The sequence below is a fragment of the Sinohyriopsis cumingii genome, chromosome 9, assembly GCF_028554795.1.
Source record: "Sinohyriopsis cumingii isolate HCF-2022 chromosome 9, ASM2855479v2, whole genome shotgun sequence".
NCBI classification, from domain to species: domain Eukaryota; kingdom Metazoa; phylum Mollusca; class Bivalvia; order Unionida; family Unionidae; genus Sinohyriopsis; species Sinohyriopsis cumingii.
In genome coordinates this window covers 111146528-111168519 of record NC_142969.1, presented here as the reverse complement: position 1 = coordinate 111168519, position 21992 = coordinate 111146528, and the positions used below count along the sequence as shown (strand labels likewise).

The 21992-nt window shown below is 34.6% G+C and overlaps 2 protein-coding genes across 4 annotated transcripts in view; one reads left to right on the top strand and one right to left on the bottom strand.

Moving 5' to 3' along the window:
* The window catches only part of LOC149792474 (uncharacterized), a 28682-nt gene extending 18468 nt beyond the window's left edge, over positions 1 to 10214 (bottom strand). The window contains exons 1-3 of one of the 3 annotated variants that reach the window (XR_016423575.1): positions 10114 to 10211; positions 3391 to 3573; positions 844 to 2066 (exon numbers count right to left, since the gene is read on the bottom strand). The gene's annotated coding sequence lies outside the window, so the exon portion shown is untranslated. Of the gene's footprint in view, positions 1 to 843; positions 2067 to 3390; positions 3574 to 10113 lie in introns of those variants that run through there. The other 2 variants (XR_016423576.1, XM_089971056.1) reach the window with 2 other exon arrangements.
* Positions 10215 to 10348: 134 nt separating this feature from the next.
* Positions 10349 to 20962, top strand: LOC149792473 (uncharacterized). Its single transcript, XM_089971055.1, has 2 exons — positions 10349 to 10607; positions 18526 to 20962. Exon 2 carries the CDS (start codon positions 18526 to 18528, stop codon positions 20311 to 20313), a length of 1788 nt encoding a protein of 595 aa, XP_089827181.1. The 5' UTR covers positions 10349 to 10607; the 3' UTR covers positions 20314 to 20962.
* Positions 20963 to 21992: the final 1030 nt, after the last annotated feature.

Genomic DNA, 21992 nt, shown 5'->3' with positions numbered 1-21992 from the left:
TTCATTGTCTCGAAAAACTGCAATTAACGTGCTCAGGGTAAGGAAAGAAAGAAAATGAATCGACAGTCATGTTCACGTGGTAGTCTTTTGCACACACACACACACACACACACACACACACACACACACAAATAAACGTTAATCTTGAAATTCCCAAAAATGTTTGTTGTAAGGTTGTTGTTTTTTAAAAACCCTTTTATTCTTCCAGTCATATTTCAGTTTAAAATGCTCAGTTTCCTTACAATGTAACATGCCATTACATGTTTAAAAACTCTCAATGCCAAACATATTTCGTATTCCATTACACTTAATAAAGCCCAGTGTCAATAAAGTGTCATATACCCTTACACTACAAAAAGCTCAGTGCCCATACAGTGTCATATACCATTACACTTAAAAATGCTCAATGCCCACACAATGTCATATACCATTACGCTTATAAAAGATCAATGCCCATACAATGTCATACCATTAAACTTGAAAAAAAGATCAATACCAGTACAATGTCATATACCATTACACTTAAAAATGCTCAATGCCCACATAATGTCATATACCATTACACTTAAAAATGCTCAATGCCCACACAATGTCATATACCATTACACTTAAAAATGCTCAATGCCCACATAATGTCATATACCATTACACTTAAAAATGCTCAATGCCTACACAATGTCATATCTCATTACACTTATAAAAGATCAATGCACATACAGTGTCATATACCATTACACTTAAAAATACCCATTGCCCGTACAGCGTCTTATACCATTACACTTAAAAAGCTCAATGCCCATACAGTGTCATATACCATTACACTCAAAAAGCTCAGTGCCCGTACAGAGTCATACGCCATTACACTTAAGAAAGCTCAATCCCCAAACAGTGTCATATACCATTATATTTAATAATGCTCAATGTCTATACAGTGTCATATACCATTACAACTGAAAAGATCAATGCCCATACAGTGTCATATACAATTACATTTAATAATGCTGAATGTCTATACAGTGTCATATACCATTACACTTATAAAAACTCAATATCAATAGAGTGTCATATATCATTACACTTTAAAAAAAGCTCAATGTCAATGAAGTGTCATATACCATTACACTACGAAAGCTCGATGCCCGTAAAGTGTCATATACCATTACACTTTAAAAAAAAGCTCAGTGCCCGTACAGCGTTATATACCATTACACTTAAAAACACTCAGTGCCCGTCCAGTGTCATATACCATTGCACTTAAAAAGCTCAATGCCCAAACAGTGGAATATACCATTACATTTAATAATGCTTAATATCTATACAGTGTCATATACCATTACAACTGAAAAGACCAATGCCCATAGTTTCATATATCATTACACCTGAAAAAGCTAAATGCCCAACCAGTGTCATATGCCATTATATTTAATAATGCTCAATGTCTATACAGTGTCATATGCCATTACATTTAATAATGCTCGATGTCTATACAGTGTCATATGCCATTATATTTAATAATGCTCAATGTCTATAGTGTCATATGCCATTACATTTAATAATGCTCAATGTCTATACAGTGTCATATGCCATTACATTCAATAATGCTCAATGTCTATACAGTGTCATATGCCATTACATTTAATAATGCTCAGTGTCTATACAGTGTCATATGCCATTACATTTAACAAAGCTCAATGCTTATACAATGCCAAATACATACATGTGAATAAATATTAAACATGCCAACCATGCACAGAACACACTCGCTGAATAGAATGCATTATAGAGCCAAAAAAGTTTATTTTTCACGGAGCCTCTTTGTAACAAGAAAAGTTGGAGCCATCCAAAAATGGTGGATAAATGTTGTTGTTGTAGGGTCTAATGTCATTTTTCAGCACAAGATAGGCTATACATGGCGGCCGTATAAATGGTGGAGGAAGAACCCGGGAAAACCTCGGAAAGAACTACCGACACACGAGAAGGTGGATACATGAAGTATTTCTGCAGATAGCTGAACAATAGACTCAAATATATTTGTGAAATCCTTAATTATATCATCGACGTCACCCCTGAAAAAAATAAAATGCACAAAAATACATTCACAATAAAAGATTATCTCGGTCGAGTAGGAGCCTGAAATAAACCAATACAATATTAACTCAGCTGATAAGGAGACAAATTTGGAATTTATCTCTGTAGCTGTTTACTTCAAAGCCTACTATCGTTAGAAACCAGCGTTGGATTCGTCCAGAAAAAAATATTCTATCATGAAAATCATTGAAACATGTTTGCCCGCTTTTCTGAGCTTTAGATAGAAAGGTTAGTGGGTATAGTATTTTAATACAAAACAAAGAATAAGGTCAGAGTAAATCGAATATTTTAACCTAACTGAAATTGGGCTTAGACCGGTGTTATTTGGTAAACCTATGGACGCGTATCTGAGAGAGAGAGAGAGAGAGAGAGAGAGAGAGAGAGAGAGAGAGAGAGATGTTTAACAAATTAAACGAATGATGAACAGATTTGTATTTCAACGCTGCAATAGCTTACTATTGTAAAACATCATGACAATAATGCTTTATTTAGGAAACCTTTATTGGAAAAATATAATTGTAGGCATAATGGAGAAATATGTGCATGGTATTCATTTTTGCAACTGACCTGTATTCGTAATATAACGTTACGATGTAACTAATCTAAGCACATATTTCCTAATTCGTAATTATCGTCCGAATTCTTTGACAAACATTATTACCGTTTATGCTCGCTTATACATCGAGTCTAATTGAAACTTGCACGGACCGTGATGTACTATAGCATAATGATCAGTGTTTATACCGTTTACAGTTACATCCGACTCATAAGCGAGTACAAACGGTGCGTTAGGTGTGGAAGTATCTGGTGTAATTGTTGTTTACCACAATCCCCTACCGAATTGCGGAATACCCAGTGTTGTTTGACGGAATTTTCTACCAAACAATAAGGAATTCCCAGTGTTAAGAGACAGGCAGGCGATGGGTCGAATTTAATCCATATTATCATGTTGTATTACCTTAATTTGAATGCTCACCAAATAGTTGTTTAAATTCTTTGATATAGATTATTATATGCACTAAATGAGGAAAGTATTCTTTCTCCTTTTTAATAATAAGGGAAATTAAATCTGGGGCATTTTCACCACTTGATAAATTTAAGATAGCTAAGGAGAAGTGAAATTTTTTTTCTTCCTTTTTTGGTATTTATTTCCTCCATAAATCTCAAGTAATTCAAATAGGTGACGAGGGGAGTGTGCACTGATTCATGGTGATCGCTCCAGTGGCTTAGTGGTTAGAATGTCCGCCTCGGATGCGGGAGGTCGTGGGTTCTATCCCCGGTCGAGTCATACCAAATACTTACAAAAATGGTACTAACAGCTGCCTCGCTTGGCGCTCAGCATTAAGAGGTTAGTGTAAGGACTGGTCGGCCTGGTGTCAGGATAATGTGACTGAGTGGGACATCATGCTACATGTTTGCGGCATGATGTCCCAGTTGCTAGACATCATTATAAACTGTTACACTGCAGACATCGTAGCGATATGACTGAAAAATTGTTAAAGTTACGTTAAAAATCCAAATCACACACACACACACACTGATTTCTGATTGTTGAAACTTATGTTTTTACCAATTATCTCAATTGACAGTGACAAGTTTGCAATACTACGGATAATAATAATAATAATAATAATAATAATAATAATAATAATAATAATAACTACATTAATAATAATAATGATAATGACGACGGCGGCGACGATGATGATGGTAATATATTATTGATACGCCATGCCGATTTCTCAACATTTTCCATTTAAATGCACATGTTAATCAGTTCAAAATATTAACACGATAAGAGGAAAGAGCACTTTAGACTGAAAAAAGTACATAATTAAAGAAAACGTAAATAATTATATCCAAATAAATTATCACTTGGCAAACAAAAGACTGAAATGGCCAACACATTTTGCTCTTGAATCACTTTTCTCAGCAAAACATTCTCAACACGTTAGCACATTGGTGAGAATTGATTGAGAAAATGAACGATAACGACGATATTTATGATGAAGATGTTTGATAAATTATCTAATTTAATTTTTATATAGTGAGAAACTTTCTGTAGATAATATATTTTTGATTCCACACATTTATCGATATTTGTGTGTTCATGCTCAATGCATACAAAGAAAAACGTGTTGTCTTGTTTGAGAGATATGGTACTCCTGGCGATGAACGTAGTGTCTTGTTCGAACGATGGTGCTCTTGAAAGTTTCGCCTTGTTTGAGCGGTGTCATTCTCATGAACTTCTCGTGTTGTTTGATCAGGGTGGTATGGTACTCTTGAAGTTATTGTCATGTTCGAGCTGTGTGGTCTCTTAAACGTCTTGTCTTGTTCGAGTAGTCTGGTACTCCTGAACGTGTTATCTTGTTAGAGTGGTGTGGTACTCTTTAACGTCTTGTCTTGTTCAATCAGTGTGGTACTCTTGAACGTCTTGTCTTGTTCGAGCGATGTGGTACTCCTGATGAAGCACGTATTACTGAAGTTTCATCATTCTAAATGTAATAGTAACGCAAAAACCAGTCTATACTTAAAACTAAATGTAAGTTATTGGGGTATGAAATTTGGTCACTGTGACCTACTTTTTATAAACGGTGCAGAATATTTCATGGCGCATCAATAGCTTAATTTTCGTTACAGTTTTGTTACAGAAATCTAATTAAGCAAGATTTGATTTACTTCCATTTAATGTAACATAGCCTTATTTGCCTTTTCTTTTATGTATCCCTCATGATTCTTAAATAAACCATATTTACTGACTTAGCAAAAACAAAACTGTATGGAAATCATTTGAGCGCGAAATCTAAGTCACAGCTAACCTAGTTATCTAAAAATTGAAGTATTCATCGAGATATAACAGGATTTCAACGCCAATGAAAAAGCCTTTATTGCACCTAGGTGTGAATATACAACATATGAGGAAAAATATTAGTATATCACTTCAATTAAGTGTACACCTGCCATGAACGATCACATTTTTTGCACAGTAATTGCAATTTAAATCAGATTGACAGCAATATCACAAACAATACACCTATGGAATACGAACGCACTTAAATACATGGATGCAAAAATAAATGGAAAGACATAATATAAATTACGGTAAATAAAAAACAAATTAATCTGTTGTCAACTAATTAACAAGCCTATGGTAATATTCTCTTCATGAAACAAAATGGAAAGCACAAAAAACACATCGAGTAAAATTGAATTAGAAATTTTAACAAAAAAAAGGATAAATAATGTCAATAAGTTTAAACTGTTTTCTTTAAACTTCACTACATTTGTTCTGGAATAAACGTGATTGGGTAACAGTTGCTTACTTTGCTTTCGGAAATATCTACATTCCAGAGAATAATGAAATGGATCACCCACGCAGATTTTAATGGAAAGTTAATAGTATATTTCATGGCTAGGTAAATTTTCCCCATCTTCCCTTCCCTGCAGGGAAGCAATGGTTACATATTTGAAATTTTATTATATTTGCTTTATATTTTTTTGATAAGTCTTTTAACAAATAGTGTTCTAATTTAATTTCGTTTTCAAAATTATGCATGTACCCGCTTTTGTCGAGTTAGTAATCGATGATTCTCATGTCTGTATAAACTGATCATTAAGTCTTTCCAGAAAGATTGCATCCAACCAGGATTTATGGGGGGGGGGGAGATATTGTGATTAACCCAAACTTTATGGCTCTGTGTGGATAAGTTTCTGAGAAACAGCAAAAGAAAAAGGTCCAAAATATTGATGCAGACCAGCTGGCATGACAGCACGAAAAGACGGACACTTTCTATAAACAAGAATTTCTTTGCAATCCTGCCAGATAGAGGAAACCTTATATGGATATCTTAGACAAGTTCGAAACCGTAATAATTATAGATAGAATGCAACACAAAGACCTCTACAGATCATATGTATTCAACGAAAGAACTGTTCTGTGTTTGGCGTTTTTTTGTTCTTCTTCTCTTTAATGTGCCTCGCAACCATCTGTTGCTACGCCTCATGGAAAAAAAAGATTATGATTTTCTTAGTCTCGGTGGCGTTTCTTGTTTTCTACACCAGAGAGTCAAACGAAAAGGTTAGATAACCATGATAGACCGACAGATGGATCGATAGCTAAATGAAGGGAAAGAAGGAATGAAGGACTAACGGATGGATTTATCCATACCAATAAGATGCTAGATAAATCAACCATTCAGTGAACTTTTCCCCTCAGAATTATCATTTTGTACAAATCGGTACTACAAACACATGCATTAGAGTTTGTAAACCTCATTTACCTAATTGTAATAGCGTGATATTCCCTGGCAAAGCACTAATAAGCCGTTGCAAGCACACGTTGGTTCAACAATTTAAAATGTATCACGTTTTAGCTTTCTTATATCTTTAAAACATGATTGGACTTTTTTTTATAGAGCATAACATCTACTCCACTCGATCAACATACCTTATTCGACCTTGAATGTTTAGAACAACGCTGGTCAATTGCTCGTTGTAACGTCAGCCATATACATTGCGTTGTAAGTAATTAAAAAAATGTCAAACATTTTTCGACTTCCCATACGATATAGCGGCGAAAAAAGGATCAGGGAAGCCAAACACAATATAACTTTTGTCGTAATACAGATAAACAAGTTTTCTTAAGGTATTGCTTTTTTAATACCTGCAGCTACTGTGTTTGTTTTACGGCTGCTGCCGCCATTGCTATTTCAATAGCAACCACTTCTTTAATGACCATAACACAAATATGTCTGCTAATGCAACTACTACTGCTTACATTAGTGGCTATGGAAATTGCAGTAGTAGTGGTGGCTGTTGTGGTAGCAGTGACATTAGCAATATAAGGAGGAGTGAAAAGGAAATGGAGTAGTACTAATACTACTATTACTACTACTACTATTACTACTACCATCACTACTACTGCTACTCTCACTACTACTATTACTACTATCACCACCACTACTATCAATACTGCTACTGTCACTACTAAGACTATATCACGACTACTATCAACACTACTACTACTATCACTACTACTATCACTGCTACTAATATCACTACTATTACTTCTATCACTACTAACACTAGTATTATTACTACTACTATTACGAATATTATTACAATTACTGTCACTATCACGACTTCTATCACTACTACTACTATCACTAATATTTTACTACTATTATTATTATTATTATTATTATTACTAATATTAATATCACTACAATTGTCACTACTATTATTATTATCACTACTACTGCAATCACTACTAATGTCACTACTTCTACTACTATCACTACTATTACTATCACTACTACTACTACTATCACTATTACTACTATTACTGTAACTATTACTAATATCACCACTAATACTATTATTTCTATCAATACTACTACTGTCATTATAACTATTACTGTCACTTCTACTGCTACTATTACTAATACTACTATCACAAATACTACTATTGTCACTACTACTACTACTACTACTACTACTAATGTCACTACTACTACTGCTGTTATTACTACTTCTATCACAACTACTACTACTATCACTACTGTTACTTGTATAGTTTCTTGGAAAACGCAACACAAAAGTGAAGACATCAAGCTTTATAAAATTAACAAATTGTTTATTTCCCTAGGTAAAAATGAGAAAAAGATCTTACGGTTTTACGAATCAAATCCCAAAAATAATCCAAGAATTTAAAGATAGAAGTTCTAGTAATAAAAAGTCCTCATGAAATTGAGTTCGAATCCCGATGAAATCCAGATTGGATGGCGATGACCTATGCTGTGGTCGGCATCGTAGTAATGTGTCAACAGTTCTTTGTTGAATCACAGAAAGTAATATTCCAGTGTTTGAATTCTGTGTAAATTTTCATAACTGTCAATATCCAAGAATTAATTTAGAGCACAAGTGTTTCAGGGAAAAATAATCTAATGGAATCCAAATTATTTGAAGAAATCAAAATAATTATCCCAAAAACTGGCTACAACATAAAACACTTTAACTTTAACAATATTCAGGCATTTAACGACTATTCTTTCTCAAAACGCCACTAATAAACCTAGCTACAACGCAAAACAGATGCCAGGATGTGGGCCAATCCTCTGGAAAAACCTAACTGATACATGTTATTTGTCACGTACTCCAAGTATGGCCTCGATCTGACTTATGAATCTTATTCTGAGAAAGAAGAAAAAGAGAAATAAAAATGTTTTTCTTCAACTCTTACTGGTTCTGAATCAAGGTCTGGAACTAGGTCAGGATTATATACAAAGTTTCTATTGTTAGCTGTTTACAGAAAAGACAGTCAGGTCATACAGAACTGAACTGAATTTCTAGGCAATGTCAAATCCAGTAAATAAAGTTACATTACAAAAGAATTAATTTTTTTTTATACAACTAACAAACATACAATGAAATTAAATCAAATATAAATTATATCAAATATACATAACACTACTACTACTATCACTATTACAACCATCACTACTACTAATATCTTTAATACAACAACAGCTACTACTACTACTATAAAAGCTACTATTACTACTATCACTACTACTACTATCACTACTACTAATACTACTACTAATTTTTACTGCTATCACTACTAATTTTAAAATTACTACCATTGTTAATACTACTAATATCACTACTGCTATCACTAATGTTATTACTACTACTATTACTACTAATATTACTACTATTATTAATACTATCACTACTACTGCTACTATTACTGCTACTACTGTCACTACTACTACTATTACGAATGATACACTCACTATTACTACTAGTACTACTACTATCACTACTACTACCACTATCACTACTGCTACTATCACAGGGACCCCGAGTGGCCGAGTAGTCTAAAGTGCTTACCGTTACGGATTATTGACATCTCACCTGTCTGCGTGGTTCAAGTCTCGGGCTCAGCCACTTTGGGCATGTGAGAAAGCTTGCCAATAACTTTTCGTGGGTCGGAGATTTTCCTGGCTTGTTCCTCTCTTGTGCTGAAAAAAGCATTAAACCCTACAACAACAACTAATACTGTTGCTACTTGCATGAGAAAGTTTGCCACTAGCTTCTCGTGGATTGGTGGTTACTTCCCAGGGTTTTCCCGGGTTCTTCCTCCACCATTTATATTGGCCGCCAATGATATCCTATCTTGAGCTGAAAAATGGCGTTAAACCCTATTACAACAACTATTACTATCACTACTACTACTACTACTTTCACCACTACTACTGCTACTACTATCACTACTACTACTATTACTATCATTACTACTACTGTCAGTAATTATATTACTATCACTTCAGTTTCTAATATCACTACTACTACTACTACTGTCACTACTACTACTACTACTACTACTATCAATTCTACTACTAATGTTACTACTACTACTATCACTGCTACTACTACTACTACTACTATTGTCGCTACTAATAATACTTCTACTGTCATTATTACTACTATTACTTTCTACTACTATTACTTAATTAAATCAAATATACAGAACACTACTACTACTATTACTGCTGCTACTTTCACTGCCACTATTAAAATTTCTACTGTCATTGCTGCTACTACTTTCATTAATCACTACTGTCACTACTGCCACTGTCACTGGGCCCCGAGTGGCCGAGTGGTCTAAAGTGCTGACCGTTACGGATCATTACCATCTCACCTCTGTCTGCCTGGGTTCGAGTCTCGGGCTCGGCTATTTTGGACACCACTACTACTGCTACCACTATCTGAGCGCCAAGCGAGGCAGTTGTTAGTACCATTTTTGTAAGTCTTTGGTATGACTCGGCCGGAGATTGAACCCACGACTTACCGCGTCCGAGGCTGACGCTCTAACCACTAAGCCACCGGATCGTTCGTTTAAATACTGAGGTATGTATCTATCTTAAGGAACCTAGTATGCTAGTTTCTATTTTGGTAATATATATTTTTTTATGGCAATATGCAAATTATCTCTACCTATAAATCGATGCAAATACTCACATATCAGTGTCAGATTTTTCAGCTCCTTCATGTGTCCAACTCCATGTCTTTTTCAAGCCTAATGCAAACTTATTCCCATATAGTCAGTTTGTTAAATTGTGTCAATGGTTTTGTTGATTAATCTTCATCAAGTAAAGTCAAGATAACAAACACGGAAAATTAACCACTTGAAACCAATACGGAAGAGGAGCGATGTCATTATTCCGGGTATAAGCGTATTTGCTCAGTTTAGAAATATTGTACAGGGATATCCTGTCCAGGTGTCCCCACGCTTGATTAGGGGTTTTATTCAATTACCTGAGAAGTCTAATTAGCTTTTCATGTGCTCACCTAGCTTTACTTGCAGAGTACCTGTTGGCTTACCTGTCATGAGTGACTGTCATATGGTTAAAAGTCCGGGTAAAGGAGGGTAGCCAAACATTTTAGGGTCTTTATGAATATACAGAAGAGAAGTGACCACGATACTGCACCTGAAGATTCCATACACAAAACAGGTAAATTATTATTTTTACTTCCTGCATGTACATACATACATACATACATACATACATACATACATACATACATACATAACACCATTACTTTGAAATGTGCGAGCAGACTGTATTTTTGCCTCCAAAATGTAGCAATGCGCATGTACAAGATGCGCATGTTGATCCAAAGCGCGTACCCTCTTATATGCATTGGGCGCTGAATATTTATATTTGTCCCACGTCTTCAGCCTTGGGAGACCCAAGCAGCTGTACTCGTAAAAGTCGCACGATTTGGCCTTGAGCGTAACATAATAAAATCTGATTTCTAATTTGTATCACCAATCTATTATTTTCAATATTGGTTACATATATAATCATTTACAATGGCTGGATGAAGTACTTCTCTTTTTTTTTTTGGACCAAGATGTTTTGACTCTCGACCTAATTAACAAATGTAAACAAAATGCCTCGTACCTGGATTTTGAACAAAAGATCAGCCGGTGTACATTCAAAACATCAGCTATTGTACAGTTATCAGCCTTTTGAACATTCCTTTGATAAATCCTTGGCATGTGTTAGACAAAGCAGAACAAAAGGTTTTTGGGGTCTGGTTTACATACTTTGTAGTGACTGAGAACAATACTGTATTGCATGAGACATGTGCACGATCTATTTTAACTTCATGCAAGATACTAATGAAAAACTGCGTATATAAATATGAAATTAAACTTTTAATTAATCTAACAATTTAAATTCATTATTTTGTCGTGGACAACGGATACTTTACAACTGAAAATAACTTGCCAGTAGACATGGAACTTCAAGTTGGTTTTTTTACGGCTAGCGCACGTATGATTAAAAAAAAAGGCAAACTATTCATGTATCTCAAAGGATACGTTTCTTTGTCATCGGATGTTCTTCATACATATTGTTTTCCTGATACATGATTGTCATAAGATACATTACGTGCATATTATTTTCCTGATACATGATTGTCATAAGATACATTACGTGCATATTATTTTCCTGATACATGATTGTCATAAGATACACTACGTGCATATTATTTTCCTGATACATGATTGTCATAAGATACATTACGTGCATATTATTTTCCTGATACATGATTGTCATAAGATACACTACGTGCATATTATTTTCCTGATACATGATTGTCATAAGATACACTACGTGCATATTATTTTCCTGATGTATGACTTCCGTAACTATGAGTACTTCTAAATGTAACTGGTACTGTTTCCCTTGTTGCCTGTGACTATATCGAATATACAGTGGAATGTTTACGTGATGACACAGAAAACCTGGTCTGCAAACACCCACGCTGACCACACCAATTTTCAGTTCCCTCCGAATTTTCAGTAAAGTTTAGCCACATTTAACGACTGCTTGTTCAAGGCAAAAATTGAACGCTAGTTTGCGGTCCGATAAATTCTTATTGTACAACATTTAACGACCCATGTTTATTATATCTGAATGTCCATTTTGTTATTATGAAATGTATTACCTGAACTGGCAACATTCCTTTTAATTAATAACTTTGCTTCAATTGTGTCTGCATCATTCATTTTAAAACGACTGATAACTATCTTACCTGTATAAAAAGACAATCAGATTATATCGACCGTGTTTTTTTATGGACCTCTGAGAGTCTGTTATACAAAGTGTTGACTGTATAAGGTTCATGTGTAGATTGTTCGATAAAAGAGTCTTTCTTTGTGCTTTTTAAATAATGTTATTACTAGCAAACTACAATGAGCATTGTCATATGAACCGGTGAAAAATTTATTTCAGTATTACATTATCTTGATGTGTTGAACGTAGTTATACCTGTCTATGCAGGACACTCAGTGAACAACACACGCATGTCCTTTATGGGTAGGTGGTCCTTTTCTAGAAGTAAATTATCTAAAATGAATTGGGGGACTCATTAATATTGTATTTGTCAGCATATCTAATTATATGAAAATGTCTGTTATTGCATGTTGTACTTTATTTAAAACAGCGGTATTATAAGACGCTGTTTGAGTGAGAACATACCTGAGTCTGTCTGTCTGTCTGTCTGTGTGCATATATGTATGTATGTACTAACAGAAAGACATAATTGCGTATTTAGAGAGACTGATTGATTGATAACTGGAAGATATGGGTGCAAGTATTTCATTTACTTTATTTTTTTAAAATTTAGCAACTAAATTATTTCCAAATGTGTTGGTAGATTCCATCATACAAATATATTTAACAATTACAATTAACGATCTACCAGTGTGTGTGTGTTTGTGTTGTGTGTGTGTGTGTGTGTGTGTGTGAGAGAGAGAGAGAGAGAGAGAGAGACTAAATGGATATATGGAATAAGCCGAGTCGTTATTGTAAGAAATGATTTCTGTCTAGATACGTGAAGAGTGCTCAACATATCCATTCCACATCTACCAACTGGAAGTGTATATACCGTTTTGAAGTGTATATGCCAATTTGAAGTGCATATACCGTTTTGAAGTGTATATACCAATTGGAAGTGCATATACCGTTTTGAAGTGTATATACCAATGTGAAGTGTATATACTAATTTGAAGTGTATATACCAATTGGAAGTGCATATACCGTTTTGAAGTGTATATACCAACTGGAAGTGCATATACAGTTTTGAAGTGTATATACCAATGTGAAGTGTATATACCAATTTGAAGTGTATATACCAATTGCAAGTGCATATACCGTTTTGAAGTGTATATACCAACTGGAAATGCATATACCGTTTTGAAGTGTATATGTCAGTGTGAAGCGTATATAAGTGTATATACCATTTTTAAAATATATATACCAAGTTGAAGTGGATATACCAGTTTGAAGAGCATATATCATTTTGAAGTGTATATACCAATTTGAAGTGTATATACCATTTTGAAGTGTATATACCAATTTAACTTGTATATACCGTTCTGAAGTGTATATACTAATTTGAAGTGTATATACCATTTTGAAGTGTATAAACCAATTTGAAGTGCATATACCCATTTGAAGTGTATATATCAATTTGAATTGTATATGCCGTACTTAAGTGTATATACTAATTTGAAGTGTATATACCAAATTTTGAGTTTATATACTAATTCGAAGTGTATATGCCATTTTGAATTGCATATACCTTTTTAAAGTTTATATACGAATTTGAAGTGCATATACCATTTTGAAGTGTATATACCAATTTGAAGTGTATATACCATTTTGAAATGTGTATACCGTTTTGAAGTGTATATACCATTTTGAAGTGTATATACCAATTTGAAGTGTATATACCATTTTGAAGTGTATATACCAATTTGAAGTGTATATACCATTTTGAAGTGTATATACCAATTTGAAGTGTATATACCATTTTGAAGTGTGTATACGTTTGAAGAGCAAATAAAATTTTGAAGTCTATATGCAGGTTTTTTTTTAATGATGACATGTCTTTATTGATCATGATGTTAACCACGAAGGTGATAACGATTAAGGTGACGTCAAAAATATCGCTTATAACTTCTTACAAATATATTTTCTATGATGTTTTATACCGTTTATATATAAAATGTATAGACTTTAAAACTCATTAATGGTACAGGCATTAACAATGGTTTCTCACCCCCAGAAGTACTCATACAGGATTTCAATATATTTAAAAGGGAACAGACATGTATGCATTCAGACATGCATACATATAGACATGTATGCATATAGACATGCATGCATATAGACATGTAACATGTATGCATATAGACATGTATACATATAGACATGTATGCATATAGACATGTATGCATATAGACATGCATGCATATAGACATGTAACATGTATGCATATAGACATGTATGCATATAGACATGCATACATATAGACATGTAACATGTATGCATATAGACATGTATGCATATAGACATGTATGTACATATACATGTATGCATATAGACATGCATGTGTATATACATGTATGCATATAGACATGTATGCATATAGACATGTAAGCTTATAGACATGTATGCATATATACATTTTTGTAGCACAAATATTAAACTTATTTTTAATTATACGCAAAGTACAATAAGAAACCAATCAGGCGAGCAGATATTTCTCATTTGTATAGAATTATTTACAAATTCATCAAGTATAATAATATATTTACGAAGTAAATGCAGAGACAAAGTTCAAGGTATGCCAAAATAGGGTCAGTATGATAGAATTTTAGTCGGAAATTTCTACCAGCACTAAACTCCAGAAGTAAACTAGCAAAACCAAAAAATGACATTTATCTTCAGTTTGATAGGATACGGAATTTTTCCCTGATTTCGATCAATATTTTGAAATGTTTCAGGCTCAATTTCAAGTTCATATAAACCACATCTAAACTCTGTCAGGATCAGCCGTACTTGTTATGTGGAATATAATGAACACATGTTTTCAGAAATAAAATAAACTTTGTTTTTGATGTAGTTTATTTTAAAGCGTTTGAATTTACTACACGTTACTAGGCTTACTATAAGATTGATCCGAGAAATTTAATAATAAAAGCGAGGTTTACACTTAGCTGATTAAAACTGAAATATCGGAATGACTGCAGGGGAGTTTTGTCAGAATGCCATTGGCAGTCAGGGTAATCCAGTGGATATGTGTTTGAAAATGTATTTTTGGCAGTCTGGGCAATGCAGTGTATATGCGTTTGAAAATGTATTTTTGGCAGTCTGGGCAATGCAGTGGATATGCGTTTGAAAATGTATTTAGGCAGTCTGGGCAATGCAGTGGATATGCGTTTGAAAATGTATTTAGGCAGTCTGGGCAATGCAGTGGATATGCGTTTGAAAATGTATTTTGGCAGTCTGGGCAATGCAGTGTGTATGCATTTGATAATATATTTTTGTCTGTCTGGGCCACCAGTGGCTATGCGTTTGAAAATGTATTCTTTCCGATTCAGTTTTCGAAAACAAGACGATAAAACGATCATATTAGTGGTTATGTTCTCTTTACAATACATATCATATTTTAATATTACCCTGTTGCAATACTTATTTTTGTTTTCATACAATCTTTATGCAAAACAACAAGCTAGCCTTTGTACAGGAAAAATGCAAATATACAATAAATGCCTAAATTACCCATTTCTGCAGGTTTTGAGCCAAAGAGGTCTTGATATTCAAAATAGTATTATTTCTCCTAAAACGCGTTGACTCCATCAGTTAGAACTATTGTAGGAACGCATTCCTTTTACGTTCTCAACAAGCGAATGTGCACGTGTCTGCTTTTCGCGTTAAGTTCGTGTTTCAGTTATTGGCGAAATTTAAGCTTGATAATTGGATAGAGTTTATCATTCAGCCTTTTTTGAGTATAGGCTGGCTTCGTAGGCGTCTGCGTCAGTATAATAAACGTTTCAGCTATCCAGGAGCGCAAATACTAAATTTGTAAAGTTTAGTTAATGCTAAATAGTGTAGCTGGAGAATAACCTTTCTTTTTCTCCAACGTTAAAATGAATATAAATACACAACCCGACTATGATGGATAGTGCAAAACTAGTCTTTACATAATGGGTAGTTCATAAAAATACCTCTGATTGGTTTGTTTGTTGTTTGTTATTTTTTTGTGTGATTTTTTATATATAAAAAAAACACGGATTGAGTTGTTAGTGTTGATAGAGAAAATTTGCTATTACTTCATAAAAGTGCTGATTTTGCACAAGTTTTATATTTTGACGTACATTTATTTCTGAAACAACCTCCACGTTAAGGGAAATGTTAAGATTCTGCCATGTGTGTGTGTGCCTAGATAAAGGTCCCCATAAAGCTAACATACTTAAGATCACCGATAAATCATGTCACTTGTACTTCTTTTTTAAATTACACATACCCTTATGTAGATCTAATCGATCGTTCCTTATTTGCCTTAAATCTGCAGTTGACTTTTGCCTTTTACGCAGAATTATGTCACCATTCTAAGGCTTGACTACTAATCGTACCCGAGGGACAGCACCCGATTCGTCGCGGAATTTGACACGGTTTTAATCACCGGGTCACTGACGTGTGATCAATCATTGCACGGATTTTGATTCTGACAAGTCAATTGAATTTTATAGGGCTTATCGTGTGGGAAAGAAATAAAAGCGAATGTTTACATAAGGAAACTTTGCAACTTTGTAATAAGGAAAATATTATTTTCTGTTTAGTACTCCAGCTTTCCCCACAACATAATTTACAATGAAGAAAACTAAAGATCAATAAATGGCTTTTCGGCATGATCGTAAAAGCAAACAAGGCATAAAATGACCTGGTCCAAAGGACTGGGCATCTGAAGTTCTTTTCATTAGTTTATATATTCTTTATATACAACACGTACTTTTGTCTAAGTTGCCTATCATTTCGTTATATAGAAAATGGCTATTGTCTAATTTTTAACATAGGTATAACCCCGTCACATAGAAACCTTTATTTCGGTAACCCAACAATTTATTGTGATTTTGCTCGATCCACTAAATCAAGACGAATTAAAAAAGCGAAGAATTTTAGCAAAACTTAAAATGAACATAACAATGAACTTGCAACATTCACCTAAACGGTTTTGCATGTGCATGCATTGAATACTAACTAAAGCAAACCGTTAAAAATATGTGGGACTTAATTTAGAACAACGTGCATTTCGCTTAAAAAACAATTACTTGAATCAAAACATTTACACAAAATGTGGACTAGTCTGTATATTCATCTTATAATGAAGGTAGTTTAATTTTTACACGTCATCGACAGTAGGGTATCCATGATTTAATTTGTAAAAGTTGGTTTTGTCATGACAAAGGGTATTTCAATTTGCTTAAAATGGGCAACTATATTGGCTTTTTCTTTTCTTCTCACTAAAACGTGTAAGGTTTGAACTGAAAAAATGCACTGAGAGGAGGGACGGGTTGTAGACCCACCACCTCAACCCATGTGGATCCATCACTGATCACGTGGGCATGGTGCTGAGCGTCTTTTATCCTTGGCCTATGCACTGGACAAGAATATTTGACGAGTATTCCTCATTAATCGAGTTGAATTCACTAGGAACTGAGATACATACATACGTTAAGCAAGTCTAGATATCAAACACTTTGGTATGAAGTATTTTAAAATTGGACACTCAATTTAAGGATCGATACTTTTTGATAGTACTGCGCATCTCCAAAATCTTGAAGAATATAAAGTTTGTATGCCACATTTGACACCTGCATACGAATAGACATTATATTATGAAGGCTAAATCTTGTATGTTTGCCTTGTGTAAATAAAACGATCTCTTTAAATCGCTTGCAACCAATGAATTTGATTTATATACATTTTCCAACAGCTATAAGAATTCAAATTTCTTATTGAAGAATTGTTTTAGTTGTTAATGGAGACACAAATTAATCAGCGTTGTATTTCCAGCGTTTCCGTAGCCGATATATAATCAAAACGAACATAACACATGCATACTGGTTCCATACTCGGATGTTACTAATTTATAGAAAGGAAAAATGTTCCATTGTGCCATAAGCCATTCGGATCAAGTTACTAGCCGTATCCCTAAAGGTATATTTTTGTAGCATCATTTGCTTAATCACTGTATCGCAGATACACGTATCTGAGGTACGATGCTTGAGCCAAAGGTGTTAGAAGAACGTAAAGTCTCTTCTGTTGTTAGTATATCTGTCGCCTCAGTTGTGTTGAGACTACTTTCATAAAAAAAACATGACAGCCGCCTTATAACTCTGAGCATACTAAAACCTGAACTATGGCGAAATATATATATATATATATATGGTGATCTTTTTGTTATTATTATCACGCATTTGTTTCTAATAATTGCATTGCTATAACTGGCTACGTATTACAAGATAGTTTCGCCATTACCCAAATGTCACTAGTTGATTTCTCCTTTCAGATGGCGAGACAAGGATCGGGAAAGGTTACAATTTTCTGCCTTACTGGTGTCAAGAAAAATGCCACTGAACCAGCGTCACAAAAGCGCGTGCACTTTATGGAAAGAGAACACCAAACGTTTACAGAAACGAAGCAAATCCGTGAACCTTTTCTGGAATGCGTACCACATGAAGACCTAAATGCTTCATCCTCTTCCTTTCTGGACAACACCAAAGAAAAGAAACGGGTTCGACCGAATCTGAAGAAAATCTTAAAGATATGGGAATCGTGGAGTCGTAAAAGTAAGTCTGCATCTCACCTCCAACGACCCGATCAAGTGAGGGTTGACCAGCGTCGTAAGTCCGAAACTGATCTGATGTCTAACATGTACGCGTTAGAGGGTTGCCACAACGACGATCTAAAGCATGTATACAACCAGCCCCATCAGTCAGATCGAAATGACGATAATTATGAATTCATGAGACCAATCAATCACAATGAAAAAAGTGTACAGAAAAAAATCAACCCTATTCCAGAAGTGAGAAGTCTAAGAATAGGAATTCAGAAAGAAAGCGATTCGGTGATTTTGGATAGAACACGTGTAGCCACACATACAGCAAACTCAAATCCACGATTTTCTCATGAATCCGGACCATCGTCAGGTCGGAAAGACTTGAACGTAACACGAAAAAATGAAATTAGGGATATACGATATGGGAGCAGGTTGACAGAAGTGAAGAAGCTTTCTCCAAAGGCCATGATGCTACGCGGCATTCTGAATAGAATTCGCACAGCCGGAACCGAAAATGTGACTGAAACGACTGCAGCGGAGCAGCAACAAGAAAACAGCGACGGTAACATTGACAAACGGGAACAGGAACCTGAAACTGACGATGATCTTGCCGAATTCTTATCAGGAGTTGATGGACAGGGTCTGGAGCAGTTTTTCTCGTTTTGCGATAAAATTCTTTCAACAGAAAGCAGGCGTTATTCATGCATGACTGCAAGCGAATTTGCAGCCAAGCGGAAAAAGGATATAGACATGAGTCATAAACAGGGAAATGCAACTGTCCAAGGATTGACATCGGTCAACTTAAATTCCGAAATATCAACAAAGCCTAATAGAGGGTTCATGATAAAGAATCCGAAACCCCAGCTTTCCTCATCAGTATTGTCTACGGATGAGTCCAGCTTAGAATTCGAGGCCCCATTTTCCTCTACTCCGGTTATCGCTAACTCGTTTCGAGGACGGCTGTATAATCCTCATATATCCAGTATATTTACTGACCCTGACCCTGATACTGAACAGAATGATATGGGTCAAAGTTTCGATGTTCAACCAACGAGCGCGTGCATTGATCTGAGCTCAAGTGAGTTCTGGAGAAGCGATTATGTACTACCACCGAATAATAACTGTAGGGACTACATTCCAAAGATTTCAAAATGCGACAGAAAGTCGGTAAATGATATTGGAAAGACCGACATTGCTTTTAGCAAGCCGAGTCAATTTCGTAGACAGACGAAAGATTTCGTCAGGAGTTCTTCAGGTGTTCATAATTCAATAGATGCAAGAACCGAACAGAAGCGAAATTCATATAACTACTCAAGGGCAACTTGTGACGTCAGTCAGCGCTCGACGGGCGAAGAGGGACGTCAACCAATGAGTGGCGTATTCCCCGCAGTGAAACTCGGAGAAAATAGTGCTGAACGGTATCAAGATTGGGACTGCTTGCAGTACCCCATCCATGACAGTGATTCTGGGTGTGGACATTCTATGAATTCAGAATCCGTATTTCTTGGAAATATTTGACCACGTCTGGACCAATGACATATTAGTCGAAAGATCGAGAAAGATAAAATCATAAGCCTTTCATTTACATACAGTGGTAGCCTATTTCAATCCCAAAATTTTGTCTGTGTTTTTTTTCTTCTTCAGATCAGGGTGCTCTAGTATTATTTTCATCGGCATATGTGTATGCTGTAACATTAGCAATGACAAAATTCGAAAAACAAACTGCTGTGAAATCGTGGAGTTTTAATTTTCCTGATTTTAAGCGAATTGTCATCAGCATGTACATCAGTGTTAAATATCATCAAATGTATATCGTTAAAACCATGTTCACTGACTTTTTTCCCCAAAGTATATTTGAACATTAACGCCATGTGGATTTGTATTTGATGGCTGTGTTCGAATTCATTTATAAATTGTTATCATATCAAGTGTAAAACCGTGATAATTTGTAACAGTTAAGTTTTGCTAATTTATGAAGAATAATCATTCCATTGCTTGAAAATCAGTTTAAGTGTTTGTGACTGGCTTGTAGTTGCATTTAGGATTGCATCGCAACCTTAGGATTAGTAGGACTTAATTTTTCATCAATATTGATGCCATACATTGTATTAGATTTCGAGATATTTCTAATTTTGCAATGAAGTTAATATAAATGTTTATTCATTTCCGTCTTTTCTTGTCAGTAAGTCAAAACGTTCTATTCTTTGTCGACGTGTACCTGCCTGTCCATCTGTCTCTATCTTTGGCTCCGCCTGCCTAATTTTCTTCCCCTTGAATTCTCTTCACAAAATATATATTCAGTGCCTTACAAGAAAGATAACGCTTTGAAGGAAAAAAATCGTTGCATTTGTAAATACACCAGCCCGTGTTCAAAAGGTACATCGTATATCTCCATGCTATTACTTATAACGTACAGAACTAAACTGTAATTTTACTTGGCCGGTCCCAAAGATCCACAATAAAAGACACATATAATTGAAAATAGATCAGATCAGATTCATAGAAAGGCTTAACCAGTAGTTATACAGGTCAAAGATCGACCATTATATTTATGAGGTCCAATGTGAATATTGGATTAAACCTGAAGTTAATGTTACTTTAGTTTAAGTCTATACCTAATTGTATTCTGGTCAGATAAATTCTATACCTAATTGTATTCTGGTCAGATAAATTATATACCTAATTGTATTCTGGTCAGATAAATTCTATACCTAATTGTATTCTGGTCAGATAAATTCTATACCTAATTGTATTCTGGTCAGATAAATTATATACCTAATTGTATTCTGGTCAGATAAATTCTATACCTAATTGTATTCTGGTCAGATAAATTCTATACCTAATTGTATTCTGGTCAGATAAAGTCTATACCTAATTGTATTCTGGTCAGATAAATTATATGCCTAATTGTATTCTGGTCAGATAAATTCTATACCTAATTGTAAAATGAACATAAAAAGTCTTACTTAATTGTGTACAAATCATATAAAGTCTATACATTGCATAAAGTCCATACCTAATTGTATACTGGTCATATAAAGTTTATATCTTGCATAAAGTCCATACCTAATTGTATACAGGTCATATGAAGTCTATACCTTGCATAAAGTCCATACCTAACTGTATACAGGTCATCTAAAGTATATTGTCATATTAATCTGAACCTAATTGTATACTGGTCATATAAATTCTATACC

Excerpts from the sequence above, each read along its gene's own strand:
- LOC149792473 (XM_089971055.1), top strand. The coding sequence starts at position 18,526 with ATGGCGAGACAAGGATCGGGAAAGGTTACAATTTTCTGCCTTACTGGT.